This window comes from Amblyomma americanum, chromosome 2 (assembly GCF_052857255.1).
Source record: "Amblyomma americanum isolate KBUSLIRL-KWMA chromosome 2, ASM5285725v1, whole genome shotgun sequence".
NCBI lineage: Eukaryota > Metazoa > Arthropoda > Arachnida > Ixodida > Ixodidae > Amblyomma > Amblyomma americanum.
Window position 1 is genome coordinate 4,215,624 of NC_135498.1, and position 23,255 is coordinate 4,238,878.

At 44.5% G+C, this 23,255-nt stretch overlaps 1 protein-coding gene across 1 annotated transcript; it reads right to left on the reverse strand.

Annotated features, from left to right (window-relative positions):
• Window positions 1-263: 263 nt before the first annotated feature.
• mRpS22 (mitochondrial ribosomal protein S22) lies at window positions 264-22,907 on the reverse strand. The gene is made up of 8 exons (XM_077652836.1): window positions 22,762-22,907; window positions 22,456-22,637; window positions 21,787-21,951; window positions 15,637-15,780; window positions 12,215-12,298; window positions 3,639-3,784; window positions 1,367-1,469; window positions 264-446 (listed from the first exon to the last, which is right to left on the reverse strand). Exons 1-8 carry the CDS (start codon window positions 22,880-22,882, stop codon window positions 324-326), a joined length of 1,068 nt encoding a protein of 355 aa, XP_077508962.1. The 5' UTR covers window positions 22,883-22,907; the 3' UTR covers window positions 264-323.
• Between the last annotated feature and the right edge of the window lie 348 nt (window positions 22,908-23,255).

Sequence of the window (23,255 nt, forward strand, 5' to 3'; positions counted from 1 at the left end):
ATGACAAAGAAGTGTCAGGGAGGTCAAAATCTATTGTGTTGAAGCTTTCTGTACAGCATTAGGTCGCATATATTTTTCTCTATGGTTTCCAACACAGGCATTTTTATCAAACTATCACATTGCTTTTGAAACACCACGCCAGAACACTTTCTGACCAACAGTGCATTGGATGATTATCTTTTCACTGAAGCCACCAACTTTGTTACACATTTCAGTGACCTTTAATTATTAAGCTAAAAAATGACTCGTATGACCTCAAAATGTTTCTTGTATTATGACCTGACTTGCCAACTACTGTTTATTATTCTCTGAGTGTGCCATCGCTACTGGCCTCTGGCAGATGCCAAGTCTTTGTCCACTTCCTCTCGGCTGCTGCGAATCTCCAGGCAGGTCTGAAGGGCCAGCTCCAGGTGGCTACGCTTCTTCGAGTCGCTCCTCATGTAGAACTGCATGAGAACAGCGTATGTCTCATTTCAGCAAGCCGTTATCAAAAAAATGGCTATAATCTGCCACATAATTTATGCATTCAAATATCACTTGAATCAACATCAACTGTGCAAATTTTTCATATAAAGAAACTCTTTTTGAACCAGTAAAGCATGTTGCCAGGCAAGTTGGTACTCCATATTTGAAAAAGGGTGCAAAAGGGACAGCATGAGAAGACAAAAGGAGCCCACATGTAAAAGGAGCACCGGTGAATGTCATCCCTTCTCTTTGAATATCTTTGCAGCACTATTGCGATCAACTGCCGAAATGCCGGTGTGACCAATGCAAACAAGTTTCAGTTGCGGATTTCAGCACATTGCAAGTTTCTGTTCAGCAAAAGTTCTGGAAAGCACTAAAACACCAATGTGCATTCTTCATGCAGCACTGGAAAAATAAGGCTTTCGTGCAGTCACCGACGTCACTTCGGCACACACAGTAGCTCTGATGCATATCTTATCTTTCCTTCTTTCTGCTCTAATTCTTTTATCTGCACGTGGCAGCAATAGGGACCCAGTCAAAAAGGCTTGTGTCCAACCTCACTCAGTAGTTCACAATGCAACCGCTGGGAAGAACTGCAGTTTTGCATTAAAACACCCAAAGCAAAACTCCACAAGTGCGAGCCATACAGCTGTCACTGCAGCAATAAATGTCTTTTAGAACCATAGGAATGTGCCATAGGTATCTACATACTTAGGTTAGTTAAAATAAGCCACGGGGTGCTCATTTCAGTTGAGAAATCTTTCATTTATGCAGGCATTTCTTTAAGGTTGCCCCTGCAGTCATACAAGTGGTGTTTCACTGTCGTAGTTCCTAGAAGAATCGCGACCAGTTTGAAACAACATGAAAGCAGAACAACAGATGTAGTGACAGTTTCTCGTACCTTGACGAGTTCAATGTTGTCTGTATTCTCATCCACTTGTGCACTGTCACTTGGAGGGTGTATGTGGTAGAAGAGCCTCAGCAAGTGACCGGTGTCTTCAATCCTGCATTTCAAAAGAGAAAGGCAGTGTTGTTTTTAATCAAGAGATAAGTACAAAGAAACTACTTGTTTGAGAGGGCAAGAAGTCTCTCAAGGCAAGGAAGTGGTAGTCGGAACTACCTAGTTCTCCAGTTCCCATGACCAAGGTTACATGCACAAGGAGTTGGTGGGACCATCACTACAACATTGTCATGCCAATGCACACTGATGTATGTTTTGCTTTCAAAGTGCTGTTCTGAAAGAATGACACGAATGTCTTGCACCAAAATAACACTACACCGATTATGTAAAGAAGGAAAAGGAGAACTGAAGAAAAAAGGCACTTGACAATACATGTACATGAATAGGTTTGGTTTATGGGGGGTTTAACGTCCTAAAGCGACTCGGGCTATGAGAGACGCCGTAGTGAAGGGCTCCGGAAATTTCTACCACCTGGGGTTCTTTAACGTGCACTGACATCGCACAACACACGGGCCTCTAAAATTTCGCCTCCATCGAAATTCCACCGCCGCGGCCGGGATCGAACCCGCGTCTTTCGGGCCAGCAGCCGAGCACCATAACCACTGAGCCACCGCGGCGGCCTACATGTACATGAATAAAATCCCCAGTTTGCTCCAATCTGCAAGCCCCTGCTTAGAAGCGTTTTCAATTTCCATTGATATTCGTCGCGTGTCTTTACACAGGCGACAATTTTAGTTTATTGCCTACTAAGAAAATGTGCATGTAAATTAAACAGGCTGAGCTGACACAATGTAAAACTGGTTGGCTCTCTGAAAAATGGCTTGAGAAGTGCCAACAGCTGAATGCTAAAATCACTGTCTTAGGCGATTTGCTGCAATACGCAGACTATGCAGCTCGATTCTGTGCTGAAACATTAAAAATCAAAAGCAGCTGCAATTTCAGTGCTCTCCGAGTTCAGCAACGTGTCTGCTGGGGTAAAAGGCACTCGCAAAATAAACAAAGAACACAGGGTGAGTCAAACAGCTAACTGAAAACATTTTTGACATTATTTGAACAGCGCAATAAAACTACGAGACACAACGAAGCATGGAGATCACAAGCGCTGACTCGCAACAAGATTTTTATTCACGTCAACGGTATCTTAAATACCAAGAACACAAACCAGAGGGAAAACAAAAGAACACAAAAGCTAATCATCATGCCCACAACGGTGACAATCGGCACGAGCGCAAAGCTACACATCTTGGCCGGATAAGTACATCATTTCCTTATCAGTTATTGCGACGGAGGGGTCACTAATACAACTATCTGATTCCAAGCGGATGTGAAACACCTCCAGTATCTCACGCGTTAGGCTGTCATTATGTTTACCTGAGATGACGGTGTTAGAAAACAGAGGGGTGCATGTACCTTCTCTCCAGTGACGGGCAAGGTTACAAGATGAGCCATTATCTTGGGACCTCTGGTGCTCACTTAGACGAGCGTTAACGCAACGTCCAGTCTGGCCAACATAAGTCGTCCCGCAAGTGCACAATATCCTGTAGACAACACCGACATTACAGGTCACAAAAGGGCTATTATGGTTGGTCTGACAGCCTCCACTCTTTTTCTTCGCGGTACAGGATACCATGCACTTGCGGGGTGACTTATATTGGCCAGACTGGACGTTGCGTTAACGCTCGTCTAAGTGAGCACCAGAGGTCCAGAGATAATGGCTCATCTTGTAACCTTGCCCGTCACTGGAGAGAAAGTACATGCACCCGTCTGTTTTCTAACACCGTCATCTTAGGTAAACATAATGACAGCCTAACGTGTGAGATATTGGAGACTTTTCGCATCCGCTTGGAATCAGATAGTTGTATTAGTGACCCTTCTGTCCCACTAACTGATAAAGAAATGATGTACTTATCCGGCCAAGATGTGTAGCTTTGCGCTCGTGCCGATTGTCACGGTTGTGGGCATCATGGTTAGCTTTTGTGTTCCCTCTGGTTTGTGTTTGGTGTTATTGGTATTTAAGATACCTTTGATGTGAATAAAAATCTAGTTGCGAGTCAGCGCTTGTGGTGTCCATTCTTCGTTGTGTCCCGTAGTTTTATTGCGCTGTTCAAATATGAATCAGTACCAACTTGCCCAGTCTGCAGCCTTAATTTTTCACATTCGCACACCGATACAGATAAACATGTCAAACAAGGTGCAAAGCAGTGGGCCTCACATTTCCCGCTGCAGCATGTCGATGAGTAGATTGTCTATCTTGCCCATGACAGCCAGGTAGAAAGCCATAGGGCCGAAATGCCGTGTGGATCGCAGCTCATGGAAGCCACGGTTGGCATCAATGTGGTCGTAAGTAGCATGTGTCACCTGAGTGGAAGAAAAAAACCGGAAAACTAAACTAATGTACAACTTGCTTACCCTAACATCTGTTTTAATTTCCATTGATAAACAGCTCAGGTCAGAGCACTGTTTCTGGTGTCTAAGGACAAGACAGCAGTAGCCTTCGGCAAATACTTCTTCTGCATCAAGGCTGGTGTGTGTAATAATTTAAGCCTTTAACATGCTGACTTCTTATGCCAATATCTATTTGCAATGCATTCATTATGTGCCAAAGTTGGACTAAACACACAAAAGTATTTTTGCCCTTCATGATGAACAGCATTATGAGAAAAATGGTCGTTTTTCGAAGTGATGTCTAAGCTGTACAACTCGTATTACCCAACTGTCACTAAGTACTTCACTATGAAAATCTTGACATCCAAAGCCCTTGCCATTTGCCAAGATATGATGGATGAAGGTGCATAGCCAATTCTTTAACTCACTGAGGTTGATTATGTATGAGTTGAAATCATCAACAGAGAATGCACGCCTGCTTCTTCGCTCCTTTTGAGTTCTTGTGGCACTGTATGTGTGCCATAACAAAGCCTGTTTCAGTAAGACAGGAAGCTGCATTTTTTCAAACAGGCAGGACGCCTTGCACCACCAACCACTACGAAGATTTCCACTATGCGAGTGTCGCAAATGGGCAACTAAACAGCGCAACACCTTGTTGAGTGCTATCAGAGCTCTTCAGTGCTCTGTCATGAAGCACCTGTTGCAGTTTCATGTAGGGTCCGCGCTGGCTGCTAAAGGTGTCACCGTATTCACGAGCACATCAAACTGCCACAGAACCAGCTGGCTGCCATTACATTTCAGGTAGTATTTGCATCTACAGTAGAACCCCGCTGTTACGTTCCTCACTGCTGCGTTTTCCCGGCTGCTACGTCGTTTTCATCCAGTCCCGGCATAGCTTCCATAGGATCCAATGTATAAGGAACCCCACTGTTACGTAGTAGCTGTGAGAACATTCCCGCATGATACGTCGCAACTTATCACCCCGAACACGCCTGGGCTGAAGTAGATAACGCGCTCCAGCCGCCATTTTGACTTCTGGCGAGTTTTGGCTGGGCTTGGCTATGGAACTGGCTGCAAGAAGCCGCACAACAGTTCAAGAGACCGCCACTAGGTGGCCATTCGTGAAAAATGCTCTCACTTTTACGGTCGCCGCATGATTGTTGGACGGGTCGATTCCTCTTGTATCGTGCTATCATCATTGTGCATTAAAGGGACTATGCAACGAATAAAACGTCACTTGTAAATGTTTTCAACGCTTAGAAATGATGCTAAGAACCATCCACACCAAGTATGAGTCTTCAGAACTGAGCCGGCAATTTATTATGAACTTTTAAAAACCGTGTTTTTTAAAATTCGCGGGCCGATTGGTGTGCTCGTAGTGACCGATTTTGGAACTAAAATCGTGAAACAAAGACGACACACTACCCATGACGTCGCCAGGCCACCACACGCTCTCATTCGCTGGAGCCACGGCAGCCCCGACGTCACGGGCACGCTTCCGGTAGCCATGAAAATCGTCTGCTCATGCCGCCGCGCGACCCTCTCGGGCAAGCGCGAGCCAGGGCATTGCCTTCGCGCATATGGTTTCAATTTTCCTCTGCCGCCTCCTTTTGTCGGGAGTGCCAGAGCCACTCGCATGGCTCTTCGTGCGCATGCATAGGGCTCGATGCCCATCACGGCCGTAAAAGCGAGTAGTCGCACCTCAAGGTCCGGGTTTATTACTGCTAATTACCACAGATGACAAGCAAAGAAACCCTACACGCGCCACAATCCAGGAAGGCGAAGAGACCGGAGAGATGCCGCCACGCCGCCGCCGCTTCTGCAGGGGGGCTAGGTTTGACAACCGGAAGTTGCAAAATAAACGTCAGCGGATGACATATTCATGGGCGGAACCCAGTTCCAGAGCCGTTTCCTTAATTTTTTTCTGGTGCTCCTCGTGTACGAGTTAAGGGGGGAGAGTAGGAGCGCAATCTTTAATCGTCTATATCTTCGCTGTTATTGATGCTAGCTCAAAAATTCTTGCACTGGGGTGACGACTGATCGAATGCCTATCTCTCGTCTGTTCTACGTAATCGCAATTAATTTTTTGCATAGTCCCTTTAAGCCTCGTGAACGTCGAACTTGTGCTTAGATGGCGTCGCGCAAGCGGAAGGCGCTTTCCTTTGAGGAAAAGCTGGACGCATTAAACGCAGTCGACAGGCAGCCAGCGCGGAAGAGAGTCGACATTGCCAAGGACCTTGGTAATGCCGACTTGGTAAAGTTGCCAAATCCTAGCTTTGGAGAAGCCGTCGCGGCTCTGGACCTCCTCCGCAAGTATGTCGCACCTCACAGCGACGCTGACAGCAATGCGGCCTTCCAGGCTATTGAGAAACATGTGGTATTTCTAGCGAGCGAAAGAAACGGCAAGCCACCATTCTGGACTTTTGTAAGTCCTAAGCGCACTCTGTGGAAATAAATTGTCTATAGTTGAAACTGCACTTCTTTCATTCATTTTTATAGCTTTCCTCACTGTTGCGTTTTCCCAGCTGTTAAGTTTTTTTTTCCCCGGTCCGGTGAAAAACGCATGAACGGGGTTCCACTGTAAATGGTTGGATATTTTCCTCAATTGTCTTACTCTATAGATCACGTTAGAATGTGCGCTAGCACTTTGTTTTTAACTGTCACCTTCTATTAGGAAGTTGAAAGAAAGACAAGGAGACAACGTTAAGATGTACGAATGCCTCACTGGAGGAGACTTTTGCAGTAAAAATAACTGCATAGCACTTTATTAATTCAAAATTGCCGTGGATGAAATTTATAATGCGACAGGGCACACCTAACACCCATTAGGCGAGTTGCAAAGGCGTTTACTTGTCGCCTGCCTTCACCGAGTTCTATCCGACCGGGAAGCTTGCAGTACGCAAGCGAAAACTTCACAGCAGTCCGTATTCAACACTTGCTTTAGAAAGTAAAACACGCATGACTGCTACACTAAAATCCCGGTCAGAATAGGCCGATCTAGGTTGGCAGATGCATTTTCTGCGTTATTTTAGCCCTTGTCACACTACGCCGGCAGCGCGCCAATGGTAGGTGGCACAGTCGGTATCAGCTGGCATGATGCCTCGTTATCCACACCAACCAATAGACATTGCCGTTTTCACTTAGCCCCACCCATAGCTACATCACGCAACTGCTATGGCGCACGTGACTGATTTCGATACCTGGTGCATGTTTAATAAATATATGGTGTATTCGCTAAACGGATGCTTCAAAATAATAGTAAGCCATTGAGGCTTTACCAAGTATGCGCCATAATCCTTCTAAAATACGCCGAAGATGACAACTGCACCTCTGTGCTACTGTTGTTTATATAGCTGTGTACAAACAGATGCTGCTTGTTTAATGGCATAAAATGCAAGCTGACCTTTCCTTGTTTCGCAGAGTACGATGAGTTTCCAAGTAGCGCTGATGCATGCGAACATATGGCCGAGAAATGCTTCATAGCCAGGTTGTTGCTGCTGAGTGCAACTGGTGCTTTCCGCTAATTCTATCTGCTTTCTCTGATATAACTAATACTTGATTTTAAATAGTTTTTTCCTGAAGTATGTTCAGCTAGCTTTTGTGTTAATTAAAATGCCCTTATCTGTTGTAAACGAGTGATGAAGACGGCAGCTCCCGGCTGCTTTCAGCATTGCTCAGCGGACTGAGTCACACCGCAGCTTCTTGCTTGTTCTGCATGGTAAGCAATCGTTGATTTCAGGCCACTGTTGCCAGAACTACACCGAATGGTCATTTGCATTTGCTAAAACTTCTGAATTCGCTTTCCACAATCGCCAAAATTGCACTCGCAAATCCTGCGGGCTCACTACGTCTACTCGTTGTGGAAGGCGGCTGGCGTTGGACTATTTTGAAAATACGAAATGCTCTTCATAAGCGCACACATATTTCAAGATGCAGGTGAAGTCACCTCTTGCCATGCTACTGCCCGCTTTGTTTTCCTCGGCAGCTCCGTGTCACCGGGGCAACGAGATTTGCTCGGTCACGCCTCTGTAGCCGGAAAGGCATGCCAAGACATAACAAGTGCTTTAAACGGTCTCACGTACACAAATTAGATTATCTGAACAGAGTGAATGTTAGATTATCTGATAAAAACACAGTAAATGTCAAATTTCACTGTCAAATTAACAGCAAAGGGTTTTTTTCTCGGTCGCGACAGTGCTGAGCTCCTCAGACGATGCGCTTCTGCAGACTGTGGCACCGCAGGGAGCATATGAAGTTCTCCCATACTGTTACGGAGAAATTTCGTGAACAAGAAGCATGGAAGGACTCTGGTGCTATTATCTCATGCGCATGTACTGCCTTTTGTGGTTGACATTGAACTTCTAAAAGGCAAACAAACACAGAGTACTGTTCTCAATTTTTTTTTAACTTCACCTGAAGACACTAAACTGTAGTTGTATAGAATGTAAGCGAAGGGACTGACTGTCATTAAAAGCCACCTATCTGCACGCATTTGCAGCAGTATCACATAGACACATAGGCGCTGAATCACATAGACACTGAAAAGAGTAGAAGACTGCTTTGGCCTTACTCAACCAATCTGCTGCAATCCTGGTCAGCCTAGATGGTGGAGAAAAGCGGTGGCACAGGTCAAAGCCCCAAGAACAAGAGAAATTTTTCCTCCATTACCAACATTTAGAAAGCGATACAGTCAAACCAGGATATATCGAACCGAGATATGTCGAATTATTATTGCTACACTGAACACAAATGATCCCTTTGAAAGTCCTGTGTGAACGTATAGAAATGTCACATAATATATCGAACTTTAGTTTCGTCGGACGTTCAATATAGTGAACAGCGCACCGCAACCCTGCCAGTGGTATTCTCCTAATGGCAATCTTCAAGTACTTTTCGTGCATAGAGACAGGTTGGCTTCGCGGCCATGGGCACCTGCTGGTAGCGCTACCGCTTTGAAACTGTGTGACAAGGTGAACAAGGGGTGCGCCTGGGGTGCTCTTCGGTCTCTTGTACTCATTTTCCACGCCACATTGATGAAATGCAGTGAGGCCAACCTAGCTATAAGTAATGCTGCTATACTGGGCCTCTGAAAGACTTCGTTGCACTGCCGTTGACAGGGAAGGATACTGCATTCCCTTTTTCCCGGTAAACCAACACTGCTGTAACTGTGCCTCGGTACTTCAGCGTGCACCACATGCTGATGTGAACCTCTAAGTAGCGCCAAAAATTAATGACAGATGTGACCTCAATGAAACCATTTGTCTGCGTCACAACTTCAGATGCTTATGGTTTATGGTTTATGCGGGTTTAACGTCCCAAAGTAACTCAGGCTGTGAGGGACACCGTAGTGAAGGGCTCCGGAAATTTCGACCACGTGGGGATCTTTAACATGCACTGTTATCGCACAGTACACAGGCCTCTAGAATTTCGCCTCTCCATCGAAATCCGACCGCCGCGCCTAGGATCAAACCTGCATCTTCAGGGTCAGCAGCCAAGCACCATAACCACTAAGCCACCGTGGCAGATTCTTCGGATGCATCCCATCCCCCCCACCTTCAGGTCTGCGTTTGGGAGAAAATGTTACCTTAGCAAGCGAGAGGGAACGGCTCGGTGTGCTGCCCTACTAACACTCCTGCTCCTGAGTTGCACAGGCTACCCACGGATGTTACTGGTGGCTGGCTTCAAGCAGATGTTCCAAGAACTTATGGCCTTGAGGAACAGCCACCAGGGCTCTGGCGGTTGCTGTGGAATGGTCACAAGTGACTGTGTGTGTGAGGATCGGCTGCGAGGAGGACGCTGCTGCCTTTCGCACATCAGCGCTCTGTTCAGCAGTGTCAATGCGTTGGGACACCCGAGAAAAGGAGGCAGCTTGCCTTTTTTGCCCTACCATCTCTTTGTCACAATATTCTTACGGTGGAAATACAATGCATGAAGCCTCTTCCCCTTTTGTCTGCTAAACCCCAACCACGCTAACTGCAAGTCCCAACAATGCCCAACAGCAGGCCCTCACCAGCATGCTTGGCTCGCCTCGCTGCCGAAGGCATTGTGGAAACTGACTAATACCTTAATCTTCATAAAATAATTTATAGTCTACTGGCAACAGGATTAGACATCTTAAGATAGGCAATGGCCAGCTCCTAAGTACCATCTGCTGCGGCTTTGAAGCGAAGCAGGTTAGGCCTAGGAATGCCTAGCGAGCAGTGCATTGCCAGCATGCTGGCAGATGGCATTTCACTGCAAGAAGCACGTCGCTAGCGTGGGTGCTATGTATTCTTGCTCCTAGGTTACAATTAAGTTTATCTGTTGCCAATTTTCTTATACCGAATTATCAATATATATAACTGCTTTGTGATCCCTTTCAAGTTCCGATATAAAATATATATACATACAGTTTTCCTGCATACCCGCAAGTCTGCAAGGCTGATGCTAACGGTTATTATTTTTCTGTTTCACTACCAGAATGTGACTCAGGGAAAAAAAAGTAAGGATCACAGCAAGCGAACAATCCAAAACACCATTATATGGCAAAAAATAAGGATGACCCTTTCATGAACACAATGAATAATGCATGTGCATTACTCCACTATAGACATGTTTACTGTAATCTCAAGTATTTACTACCCTTCATTAGAAAAGTACTCCACATTTCCCCAATGACATATGAGAACTCAAAACACAACACTTAAGAAAGCAATCTACAGCTTGAACTCATTGCTGTAAAACTTCTCGCCTCACCCTGCGCACATTAATAGATGAACCTGGCTTCTCCTTATTAAACCTTTTAGGGTACAAACATATGTCACATTTACAAACATAGGGCGTGCGGGCCGCGTGCCCGGACGCCAAAGGCAGCTGGAAGTATCGCCTGCTAGCTACGGTCGCAGTTTGCTTTCGTTCCCTTATTGCACCGTTTGAGAACTGTTCTCTGTTTAGACCTGTCTAGACTGTGTAGTTTGACCAAATGTATTAGTGAAGAAATGTGATGCACTCAGCAGGATACTAGGTCTCCATGAGAAGCTTTTGCAATTCAGAGAAACATCCAGCTGATAAAGCGACTGCTGTGGGCATGTCCAGCTTCAGAACTCACATTTATCATGACAAACTATGTCCAAGCCCTCGCCAACTGTTAAGAACAGCCATTTCCATGAGCACATTGTGAAAAAAAAATAGAAAGATTTGTTTACATAAGGTATCTTTTCCCGGGTTGTACTACCACCCGGGACCCCCAGCTGTGGGTGACTCCCACACGCAAGTATTGTGGTGTTTCAAAAATGCATCGCCTTTTAAATGATCTTTCATACTTTCGCATCTATTCTAGGATGCATTCAGCTTTTCTTCATGAAGGAAGAAAACTGCTCTGAAACTTTTGTTTGCATGCATTCCTATGGGATGTAACCCCAGCCTTTAGCCCCAGCAATGAATGTTGTCGACATGAAGTGAGCAATAAGAGAAACCCAACCAAATGCCAGCTTGTAACAAACAATGATAAAACCTTGCTTTGCAGTAGTAACTTTGGGTGCTGTAGTCACTCTCATGTTCCACCTCCCCATCTTAAAGTGGGTGCATTACATACTGCCATTGAGATAATGGGAGAGACTAGCATCAATCCACTTAAAATGAGGATTTACACATAAGCTGTTTTACTCCTATCAAATTTGGCCACGCTCTCTGGCCAGCAGTGCACTTCAGCGCCAGCAGAACTCTTTGGTTTGCTTTGCTTTACGAGGCAACGTCCCAAAGCGACTCAGGTTATGAGGGACGTTTAGTTGGGGCTCTGGATAATTTCGACCACCTGGGGTTCTTTACGGTGCACTGGCATCGCACAGCACACAGGACTCTAGCATTTTGCCTCCATCGAAATGCGACTGCTGTGGCCGGGATCGAAGCCGCGTCTTTCGGGTCAGCAGCCAGGCACCATAACCACTGAGCCACCGCAGCAGTTGTGGAGAGCTCTCTAATGTTACCAGTAGCGGAGCTTCCCATAGAATCCATTTAGCTAAATCTGCCGGTCTGACTCGGTTTAAATTCGGAGGTTAACGAATTGCCGTGACACCTGTGGTCAACGGTGTAAACTGCATTCATATTGCAAACTCCAGGTTTGATAAATGCAATAGCCCTGTCAAAAAAATCAGTGAAAATCAGTGATTAAAGAACTGAAACAAGCAAAAAAAAATCTGTTCTCTAGAACATAATGACCACAAATGACAGCTTTTATTGGCCACTTTCAGAAAGTGCGACCATCTGCAAACCTGTGTGAAGAGACCACAGGGACTAGTCACATTTTGAAGCAGAGTTTTCTAACTGGTAGTATGATCAAACAAAGAGTGCCAGAATTAAACGCAAGATGCGCAGGTTTCAGCTTGCGTGCAAAGCACTCCTCCAGAGAAAAACATGCTGACTTACCCTGATGTAATTGGCATCGTCTGGCTCAAACTGAATGCATGCCCGGTCTAGGACAAACCTGTACCACTGCTTGTCCAGAACATCCTGCAAACAAAAAGAACAGTTCACAAATACGATCTCAAGGAAACTGAGCACAGAAAAAGGAGGAGGGAAGAAGAGTAGCGGTGTGTCAATATCTAAACCTTTATTTTAAATAGTTTTTTAATAGCATTTGCTATTCCGTTTGCACCAAACTTTCACTATTCGCACCTCCTAAATGTTGAGAAATTATTAATTTCTTGTTTATTTACACTTGCCGTGTAACATGGCATTTCCAAACGGCAGTACCTTGCACATGTCACAACTTACACAGAATCGTATGCCAGCATGAGGCAAATGTCCGCGCGCGGTAATGCTAGGCCTAGCATAATATCAATGCGCTGAAGCTCATCGAGAGCCACCGCCGCATGGCCGCGGGTCGGAAAACGAAGTGCAGCACCATGTGGCACATCATTGCGTCGACTTGACGGGCAGCGATCCTCTCGTTTTAGATCATTACGATAAGATACACAGGCGCACGAAAGTGGCCCGGCTTGTGGAGGACAGTGGAAGGGGCACAGGTGCGGCACACGTGTGCTGCTGCGGTTGTTTTGCGGCTACTACTTTGATCGTTTCCCACTTTTCGCCAGTTAGAATCTAGAAACTGCATATCTTAGGCCACAGAGGACAAGAAAAAAACATACGACAAGCACATCAGGCTCAATACCGGCCCACGCAACTGCACCGCGTACAGTGTAGCGCACACTGAGGCCCCAGACGGCATGGTTTCATTTTCGCACCTTCGCAGTTTGCAAGAGTGTTAGGTGGTTTGGGTGCTTTGAGCCCACCACAAGGCTTGCAGTCGGGCGAAATCATTACGCAAGGGCTAAGCAGGCTACGCAACATCATGAACACTGGGTTTGGGGCGATATTCCACTACTGACGTTTTGCCTTCATGTGTCGTGAGAAAGCGCGTGAGGGATGATTCCACTCAGTTGCAGCTCAGGTTGCGCCACTTCTTTGCTCCCCTGCTAGCAATGCTTTGCCTCAGCATTGGTCGACCAATGACATCACAACTCCAGTAGGGGGGCATCTTGCCATTTTACAATGCTTCATGACAGCTTTCGGTAAATTCCTTTGTCATGTGAGCGTTAAGTGATGATGATGATGAATTTTTATGGCGCAAGGGCAGCTATGGCCAAAGAGCGCCATGACACAAGGTATTTTTTGACTTCTCAAGGTGGGGTCAAAGACCCATTTTCCAAGCATTTCACCCTAAATAAGCCGCGCACCAGACCAGGGGAAAGCTTGTACCCGTTGTATCACCGGTGGGTACCCGGCGGCGCTGGGGATCGAACCCCGCACCTCCTGCATGCGAGGTGGATGCTCAACCACTCGGCCACCGCTGCGGTCTATGTGAGCATTAAGTCAAACTGTGATATGTAGTTTTCTTCACTCGGGTACTTTTTTTTTTTTCCCTGAATGCAATTGTCATTCGAGCTGTAAACGAGGTATCAGTCTACAAAACAGTTTATTGATATTACTACTACATGATTCTCCCTTCCTTATTTGATGCCTCATAGGCGTTACAGGCATAGCAAATGTAGCAAATAATGCTGAAGAAGGGTGAAAACAAAATTTCTTTGCAATACCTCTGTTCCTTTTCTCAGCAGTGCATAGTGGAACATATTTCTTGCACTGATATTCGAAATTATTTGAAAATATTCGATTTGACTGGCAAGCAATTTCTATTATTTGCTTCACACTGAAAAATATGTGTGTACACCAACATTGTTGTCCCACAGCAACTATGTACATCCCTCAAACTGATTCCATAATGTGCTGTCATATAGTGATAGCGGCTAAAGCTGCAAGGACTTTCACATACTACACAACTTCAGAGAAATTAATAGACTGGGTGATGAAGCATCAAGAACATGCCTTTTCTGACTCCCTTAACTTCTTTTATTATGTATCATGAGTTTACAACTCTGAGTTATGAATTTAATTTCAGGTTAAAATTTTTGAAAAATGTATTTCACATCCCAGAATCACAAGATTACAGTTTCTATACCATACTAAACAATGTTCTTTGTGATTTCACAATCTTATAATTCCATTTGAAGCTACAGTTTTGAAATAGTCGAAGGTGGAACTGAGAACATCCACCTTAAAGCAGAGTATGGAGCAGTAGAAAGTGCCTTGCATCAGATTCTTAGCAGGTAAAGCAGTCTGGGGCAGCACAAATGACAAACTGGAGCCACTTAGCAGCAGCTTATGCATTCTGTAGACTCCATTCACTACCATCGGGATGCCAATGATACACCCAATAAACAAGTGGGGAATCTAGCACGGAAACTAATGAGCCCATGCAAAATTTTTTGACAGTTATAAACTGCTCCCATCAGCTGCAAGCACCCTTTTCAGCTAAACAACATGTCTAGAAAGTAAACTGTTGAATGCTGATAAAAATAACTTGGCAATTAAACTGCCTGTTGTTCATTTCTGCGTGCCAAGTCATGTGAGAGGCAAAGGGCTGTGTTCTTGTATGCTGCTAGTGGCACAGAATGACAACAGGTTTTGTGTCCACTCTGACTGCAGGGTACAACTTCAAAGACATGAATCTCCTGTCATTGCCACTGCTGCTCATCCAAGGTCCATGAAATACCTTTCAAGAAGAATTGTTGCCTTTGATCACATGTTTGTATCGTGACCTTAATTTAGACATATGTGATGCAGAGATAAGTAAATGTGCCAAATGACTGTAGGGCTGAAAAGGCCCTGCATTACAGCAAGATTTATGAATCATCACTATTTCTGTGCAAGTATTCACAGTTATACAGCTCCCTGCGACAATAGAAACAAACAATGCTGTCACGTAAAGATGAATACACAAACAAAACAACTACTCCAAAACGTATGTCAAACTTCGTAAAATAAAAAGCAACTTTTCATGGCTGCTAGTCTGGCTAAAATGACAGAGCTGAAAAAAAGAAACTTCTGATCATTTTCCAGTGAGCTTCGAGGTCTACATGTGTGTAAAATGCATAGTGCTGCCACCTACCAATTTTGCACGTAGATCAAGCCACTTGTAAAAATTATGCAAATTAAGCAGCTTGCAGAAATGTCTCACTGCTCATGCAAAAACTTGGTTTCGTGTGGTTTATCTGCTCCTCTTTCAGTACTGAAGGCTGAAGAAAAAATTACTGAACCCCACAAAGTACCAAAAGCCAGTGTAGCAACAGCAAAATCAGTGCTGTAAAACAACATAAAATGCATGAACATACACAGAAGAATCTACAATTTCACAATGCAAGGATAGTAAACGTCAACTATTTATCTAGCCTGTTTTGTCAATTTGGCCTGTCTACGAAAAAAGGACACAGTGTGATAGTGGTAACCACCTGCAAGTGTTGAGGCTCAAACATCTTGGGCATGTAAAAGGACTTCTCCTTGTTGGTGAAATATGTCTGCAGCATGCGCTCCCGCTCCTCCCAGGTGGCCGTGCGCAGCAGCCCCTCGGGCTCTCGCACAACAATGAGGCGCTCCTGCATGTGTGCACACAGAACAGTGATGCTACAGCACTTGCTCTATTTCAAAGCACAAAAGAGGCATGCAAGACCTGGCAAAGCTAGACAAAAAATCTAAAACTTACGTGTCAAAGTAACACAGATATTATAGGGATTCCGCTGAAGATGGCCTTAGGTTAACCATGGTTACTTATTCAATGGCTGAGTCTTTGTTGTTTTCTTTCAAAATTACAGACTGAAATAAAGTGTGGCGCTTTATTTACGCAGGGGCAAAATGCAAGACCATTAAGCATATCATTAATTAAACGAGTAGGCGCACAAAGTTTCCACTTCACGTCATTCACTATTATCAGCAAAAAATCAAAAAGGAAGCAAATGAGAAAGTATGGTCATTCACTACAAGGGCATAGAAAAAATTTCTGCCATCTGCGAAGCCTCCCATGCACACTGAAGTGCCACGCTTCTAATTCATTCTGGTGCTGCTTTGAGTATCAGGAATTGAGCATGCAGAGGTGAAAAAGTTGCCGAGTGATGATCTTCAGCCTTCTTAGTTTATTACAACATTGACAAAACCGGCGCAAATGTGAACGCAAGAAAGGAAGCAAAAACAATGTCTGAGCACATAAAAATTACTCTCAACAAGTCAGCAGGCCAAAGTGGCAACTATTTGAAGAAATAACATAGACAGAAGGGATAGGCAGTGACTCACAGACTTGTTTACTAAGCTTTCAAAGTTACCCTTTCTCAGAAGCCCTGTGGTACCGTGCATGAACATTTTATAAAAAAATTTATTCACCAGTGAAAATCTATGGCAAAAGAAAATTTACTCTTAAGGTGGGGGTCCCATGCTTTCTTGGCCACTGTCCATTTTTCACAACGTTTGCACGATCGTTGTGGTCCTTCCGCTTCCGATAGAAAAATTGGTTTTAGCTCAATAGAAAAACAAATTTGTTTACGTTTCATCTATGAGTTGTTAATAGCTATAATTATGGTACAAGTGCATAAAAGGATGCTTTTGTTAGACTTGCCTGCTTGCGTCAAGTTTTCTGAAAAAAAACTGCTGCACCAACAAAAAGGGCGCAGCTTCTGCACTGTTTTAATAAAGTGCGAATCAAGGTACGTCCCGAGCGGTTTTTAGCTGCAGTGGATAGTTATTTAGAACCAGTGCTCTCAAAAAGGCCGAAAATGACGAAAAATGCCACATATTATTGGCTGCAGTAGGTCGCTTTTGGCGATTACGGTTAACTTTGAACAACAAAACATAAAGAGCTGGTAAGTGCACCTCAAAGAAATTTTGCACACTTAACGAAATATGTCCACATTCCACAAATGCACCAAATATGAATGGTTTGTGCCACTTAGATGGGAAGCTATTGAGCAGCTAATATGTGTCATTTTTGGTCTTTCTTAGAGCACCGGTTCCAAATAACTATGCACTGAAGCGAAAAACCAATCAGGCCATACCTCAATTAACATTTCATTAAAGCATTGCAGAAGCCGCCCTTTTTTTTTTTAAGTGCAGCAGTTTTTTTAAGGAACTTGACAAAAGCAGGCAAGTTAAACAAAAGTATTGTTTTATGCACGTGTTATGCTCACTGTGCTCGTACCAACAAATATTGATGTTAACAACGCATACTGTTGAAGTGTAAATAAATTTATCTTTCTAACTTGCTAAAACCTGTTTTACTATCATAAGCGGAAGGGCTACATCGATCACACCAACATTGTGAAAAATGGCCAATGTGCACAAAAGCGTGGGACCCCCGCCTTAACACTGGTCAAGAAAAATTTGTCACGATAAAGAGGTTTGAACCCAGAGCCACCGCCTTTCTGGTGCACTAGGCTAATCAGGATGGCCAGCAGATGGTAGGGCAAGAGCAAATTGAGGAATAATTAGAAGTGGGAAAGGTGTCAGTGTTTAGGGGAATCCCCTAAGGCGGAATAGATCTACTCCACCCTGATCACTGGCTTCCTAGCGAATACAGGTGAAAAAGCAGCTGAGCAAAAATATATTAGTATTTTCGAGTTCAAAGCATTGACCAAAAAGCAGTATTGCATTTCTGCAAAACTGGGCTGCTCCCCTGCATAGTTGGCTGTTTCTTAGCTGGACTAACTGTGCCAAGAATGTTTTTCTATCTTTCTTGGCACAGTTAGCCCAACTAACAAACAGCCAAATGAGAACTTCAGCAAGGTAGAATGTTGGGCTATTTGGTAGTTTATTTTTTCCATCGTCAAACAGCGCACAAAAAACACCAGGACACTTGGAAGGAGCGACATGGACAAGAGTGCACTAGCAACTGAAGTAAACGGAAAAACAGCCATTCCCCCGGTGAGAATGCGCGCAATGTTTCTGCACGTGTCAAAAATAAAACCAGACAGAACACAATAAACCCGTACCATTTAAATATCTAAGAAAAAAAAGAACAAAACGAGATAGAGCAGCAAAAGCAGCGATGCGTGACTTCAACGCGTGAAAAGGTCAAAGATTTCAACAATGCGAGGCAGATTAGGCTACATAATACTTAGGAACCTGCATTATTTGTCGAGAAGTAGAACCGATGTCAAACTAATGTACAAGTCATTACCTGCAGTGATAATGTTAGAGGCCTCCAAAATTTCTCTGTCAATTCTCTGCTTACCGCATCCTATAATTCTAGTAGCGCCAAAGTCAGACAAACATTTGTCCTCTCTGTCCCTGTTTTACCCTTTTCTTCCATTCCTTGCATTTTTTTACAACGCATGGGAAGGTTCGAGCCACATCCTGGCCTCACCGACGTAGCATGCTCACTTTAACCTGTCATTTACGCACCTCCACACCTGGCCAACGTAAACCTGACTGCGGTAAGCAGAGAATTGACAGAGAAATTTTGGAGGCTTCTAACATTATCGCTGCAGGTAATGACTTGTGCATTAGTTCGACATCGGTTCTACTTCTCGACAAGGAACGCGGGTTCCTAGGTATTATGTAGCCTAATCTGCCTCAAATTCTTGAAACCTCTCACCTTTTGATGTGTTGCGGTTGCACATCACTGCTTTCACAGCTCTATCTCGTTTTCTTCTTTTTTTTCTTTTTTTCTAGATGTTTAAATGATACGAGTTTATCGTGTTTTGTCTGGTTTTATGTTTATGACACATCCAGAAACGATGCGTGCATTCTCACCGAGAGACTGAGTGTTTTTCCATGTACTTAGTTGCTAGTGCGCTCTTGTCCGTGTCGTTCCTTTCAAGTCTCCTGGTGTTTTCAGTGCACTGTTTGACGATGGGGAAAAAGCCAATTATGCAGGGGAGCAGTCCAGTTTCGCAGAAATGTTTATCTTTGCAGCCATGGTGGCTCAGTGGTTATGGTGCTCGGCTGATGACCCAAAAGACGAGGGTTTGATCCCAGCCATGACGGTCACATTTCGATGGAGGTGAAATGCTAGACGTCTGTGTACTGTGCGATGTCAGTGCATGTTAAAGAACCCCAGGTGGTCGAAATTATCCGAAGCCCTACACTATGGCGTCCCTGAGTGGCGTCCCATGGTAGCCTGAGTGGCTTTCGGACCTAAACACCATAAAACATTTTAAAAAAAGTTTTTCTATCATTGTGGCTCCCTTCAGAAACTCAACTGCTCACATATAAGCCAGCATAGGCACATCACAGAGTCTGTGACTGGGCTGAAACATCCCCCATCCCAAAAACATGGCCAGCCCACCATAAAACAAGCCACCTGCTGCAGTGGCTCACAGGTTTTGGTGTTTGGCTCTTGATCCCAAGGTTGCGGGTTCGATCCAGCCCACCATATTTCCGTGAAGGCAAAATACAAAAATGGCTGTGTGCTGTGCAATGTCAACACACATTAAAGAACCCCAGGTGGTCTAAATCAATCGAGACCTCCACTACAGTGTGCCCCATAGCATGAATCGCTTCGGGATGCTAAAAACCCACAATCCATATAAAACAAGCAATTGCTTTCTTATCCAATACCCTCCACCACTGGGGTTGAACAAAAGCTGTCCCACATAAATTCATTGATTTCAGGTGATGCCATATTAATGCAGAAATATATGCTATTGCACAAGTTACCGATTTTACAGTGGCAGCCGTAACGACGCATTTCCCATCTCTGCCTTGCCGGTGTAACACCATGCCAACGGACAGTGCATGCTGAAGGGTTGGTCAGCATGCACTGATGTCATGCATGACATCACTGGAACACACCACACTGAGTGGTCTTCATGCAGTGATGTCACATGCACGACGGCAATGCACCACGCTGAGCCGTTTGAACAGTGACATGACACGCACTCTGCCAGAGAAGCAAATGACACCAACAATAAAAAAATATATATATAACAATCGCACCTCGTTGATACGGACATTCTGGTACCCAAGCAAAATTGTCCAAAAAGCAAGTCGTCCGTAATAACGATCGTGAAGAAAAACTATTTTAAGAAAACATATGTTTAGGGTCTGCTTCTGTGCATAGTAATGGTCAGTGAAGTTGCAAATTAAACAGAATTTTGGGAGCCCCCAAGGCTATTATCCTGGTCGCCATTATCCTTGACATAATGTGGTGCAGCTTAACGTGCCAATAGTGATCTGTGTATGATACGCTTGATTACGTCTCATGGCTAGATGGCACAAACTCTTACTGCGACTGCTTACATCCCACAATGGCATGACTCAGCCGGCCAACAGCTGCTGAAATAGGCTTCCTATGTAGTACAAACCACCGCAGAGAATGTTTCTTTACAGCCACCACTCATGCAAATTGGCAAATGACAAGGTGCGTTGGCTCGGCAGCTTTGCCCTATAGAAAATGAAAGCAGAAGTGAAAAGGCCAGCAGTAAGCTATTTCAACTTTCCTAATGCATTCCATTCAATTGGTGTCTTGCTATCAAAATGCAGAAAATGAAACATCTGGTTGGGACAGTAGAGATTTTGTTCTTATCGCCGTTCATATCAACGCGACAAAAATACATGGGCCACAATGTGTTTTGTGCATTTTCATCCTGTCCATTGTCCAGACAGCAGTCTCCATATTAATGAGGTGTAAATACACTAAAAGAATTTCGTCTCCAGAAAAACTGTCCACAATTAGTCGTCCATATTAACAGGGGTGGCATTAACGGGGCACAACTTTATATTCACTATTGCGAACACCTATTAATGAGTTTTTTCCCTTCATTTTAGTTTTGTTATCAGAAAAATCAGGTGACACCATGAAATTGTGCCGAGAATGGCTACTAAGCCTAGGAATTGAGCTTAACTGATATTTATGGCGATTATAGCAGGATATGGTGTGATAACTTAATAAAATTCCTTGAAAATTATGGACATAAGATGTGACAGTTCTGCGAAAGCAGTTGCAGTTACCCTCATAAGTCGCTTTGACGCCTTTATTCTTGAATGCTTTTACTCTAAGCCAAAGCTTCACAAATGCAACAGAGTTTTTCTGGAAGGCGAAGGTTAGCAGAGGTGGATGGAGAGGCAGCCCTCTAGCTATGCGGTGCAGTCCCCTCGCTTAGGCTAAAGGCTGGACTTCAATAGACATCAGATTTTTCGGAGGAGGGGGTGGGGGTGACAGTATCGCTGCTTTTGCAGTAAAACAGCAGAGGAACTTCAACTTTAGATACTTGTTTGATGCACAGGCACGTCCAAATTTTCAAGAGGAAACATAGCTGAACTTTTATTGTTTGCAACTATGTGAGCAATAAAACCATTATCGCTGATCACATGAAAATTCCACAGCTGAGACAATTTGGCAAACTAGTTGTTCCGGCCAGCCCTGCTAGCATTAGAGATGCAATGCTCAAACAAAGGTGCTGCCAGACGCATGCTGTTAGGTAGTGAAGGCTCAGTCTGGCTTGTCTGCCTCCCTGCCCTCTCTACTATTCAATGCTGAGTCTTCTGAGCCTTCTAAACAAGACAAGAACCATTAATTAATGTACTCAAATCTAAAATTTTGTTGAAGGGCATAGCCTGCTGCATTCTTCACTTTAAGTGTGGAACATTATCAGTAGCTGCTTTGCAGGACTCACCCGATCCTTGTAGCCATAGGAAATGTCTGTAAAAACATGAGTGCTGTTGCCGAAACCTTGAATCTCCGGGTCCTTGGCAAGCACTTTTTCACAAGGCTTGCGCTCTCGAAGCACTGGCGGCATCTGCAGCTTTCGCCGGGCTCGCCGCTGGGAATCTTGCAGTTCCTGTGGCAACCCAGTGAAGCCAGATAAGAACTTGGCAATTAGAGAAGTAGAAAGCGATGAACGGTTGATTCAGAGTATCGCTAATTCCATAAATTAAGCATTGGCACACAGCCTTTCCAGGTGTACGCGCTTTCTGGGCTGGAACTGAGTGGTCTCATACATACAGCCGGCCACTCAACCTCAGTACAGCATCGAGATTACCGTGTTAAATGGCTCGTAGGCGTGCAAACTAAATCATAATTTACACGGTCAAATTAAATTGCCATCGGATGGTAGGTCAGCGGCAAATCATTAATGATGTAAACAGGGGCAAGAAACGACAAATAAATTTGCTGCATACTAGAAGCAGGAACCCAAAACACCACTCTGTCTCTTTCCAAAAGTGAACACTAAAGTGCGCTACGACACTACAGCTTGCTCTGTGCGCTTGGGTCAGCACGCCTCCCGTCCTGGCAATCATTTGCTTTCTTTTTTTTAAATCGTGCTTAACTCGAATGCACGTACCTGATCAAGTTGCTCATCCGTGAGAAACTTGTAGCGCGGTGTATTCAACGGGCCAGGAATCGGAGCGAATACCTTTTCCAGATCGAAACCCGTCAGCCTTTGGAGCAAGTTCTGCACTTTTTGGCTGATAAAGAGGGCCTCGATGTCAATTTTTTCGACGCTCCTGTAAGGTTCAGCGATGCCTGGGGGATATAAAAGCCAAATGAACTTAAGCATGTCCTCTGCGTCCAGATTACGACAGAACGATACAAAACCAAGTGCTTACAGCGCTAAAACAAAGAACCAAGCGTCTCTAGATATACTAACTTGTGTTCGCACACGTTCTTCTTGCATGGTGTGCCCAAGATTTTGCGTTTGTGGCAGGCTGCTGCAGCAAACGCCTACACTGCGAGGCGAAAAAACACGTCTTCGACGCCACAGCCGCCATGTTTAAACCACCGCTTGGATCTGACTTGGATACAACCACGCACGTGCAAGCAAGCCACTACCAGAATAATGATCACTCGTAATTTTGACGTATGTACGTGAAATGAAGTAAAATATTATACCAAATGAAAAAAAAATGGGAGAAAGAAGCGAGAGGAAAATAAGTTCAGTGTGAAGTAGGGGGAAAGCCGGGAGAGAACTTCTCGTCTTGCTGTGCACGGGCACGAAATTTCGAATTTTCCCCGTGTTCGAGCCCGACCGCGGCGGCTGTGTTTCGATGGAGGTGAAACGCAAAGGTGCACGTGTGCTGTGCGATGTCAGAGCAAGTTAAAGATCCGCAGGTGGTCGAAATTATTCCGGAGCCCTCCACTACG

What these genes read in the sequence shown, in the direction of transcription:
- mRpS22 (XM_077652836.1), bottom strand. Translation starts at nt 22,882, where the DNA reads ATGGCGGCTGTGGCGTCGAAGACGTGTTTTTTCGCCTCGCAGTGTAGG. An exon ending in ACGATGCCAATTACATCAGG is followed by an intron (nt 3,785 to 12,214) that starts GTAAGTCAGCAT and finishes TCTTCCACTCAG; the next exon opens with GTGACACATGCTACTTACGA. An exon ending in GACATGCTGCAGCGGGAAAT is followed by an intron (nt 1,470 to 3,638) that starts GTGAGGCCCACT and finishes TTTGAAATGCAG; the next exon opens with GATTGAAGACACCGGTCACT.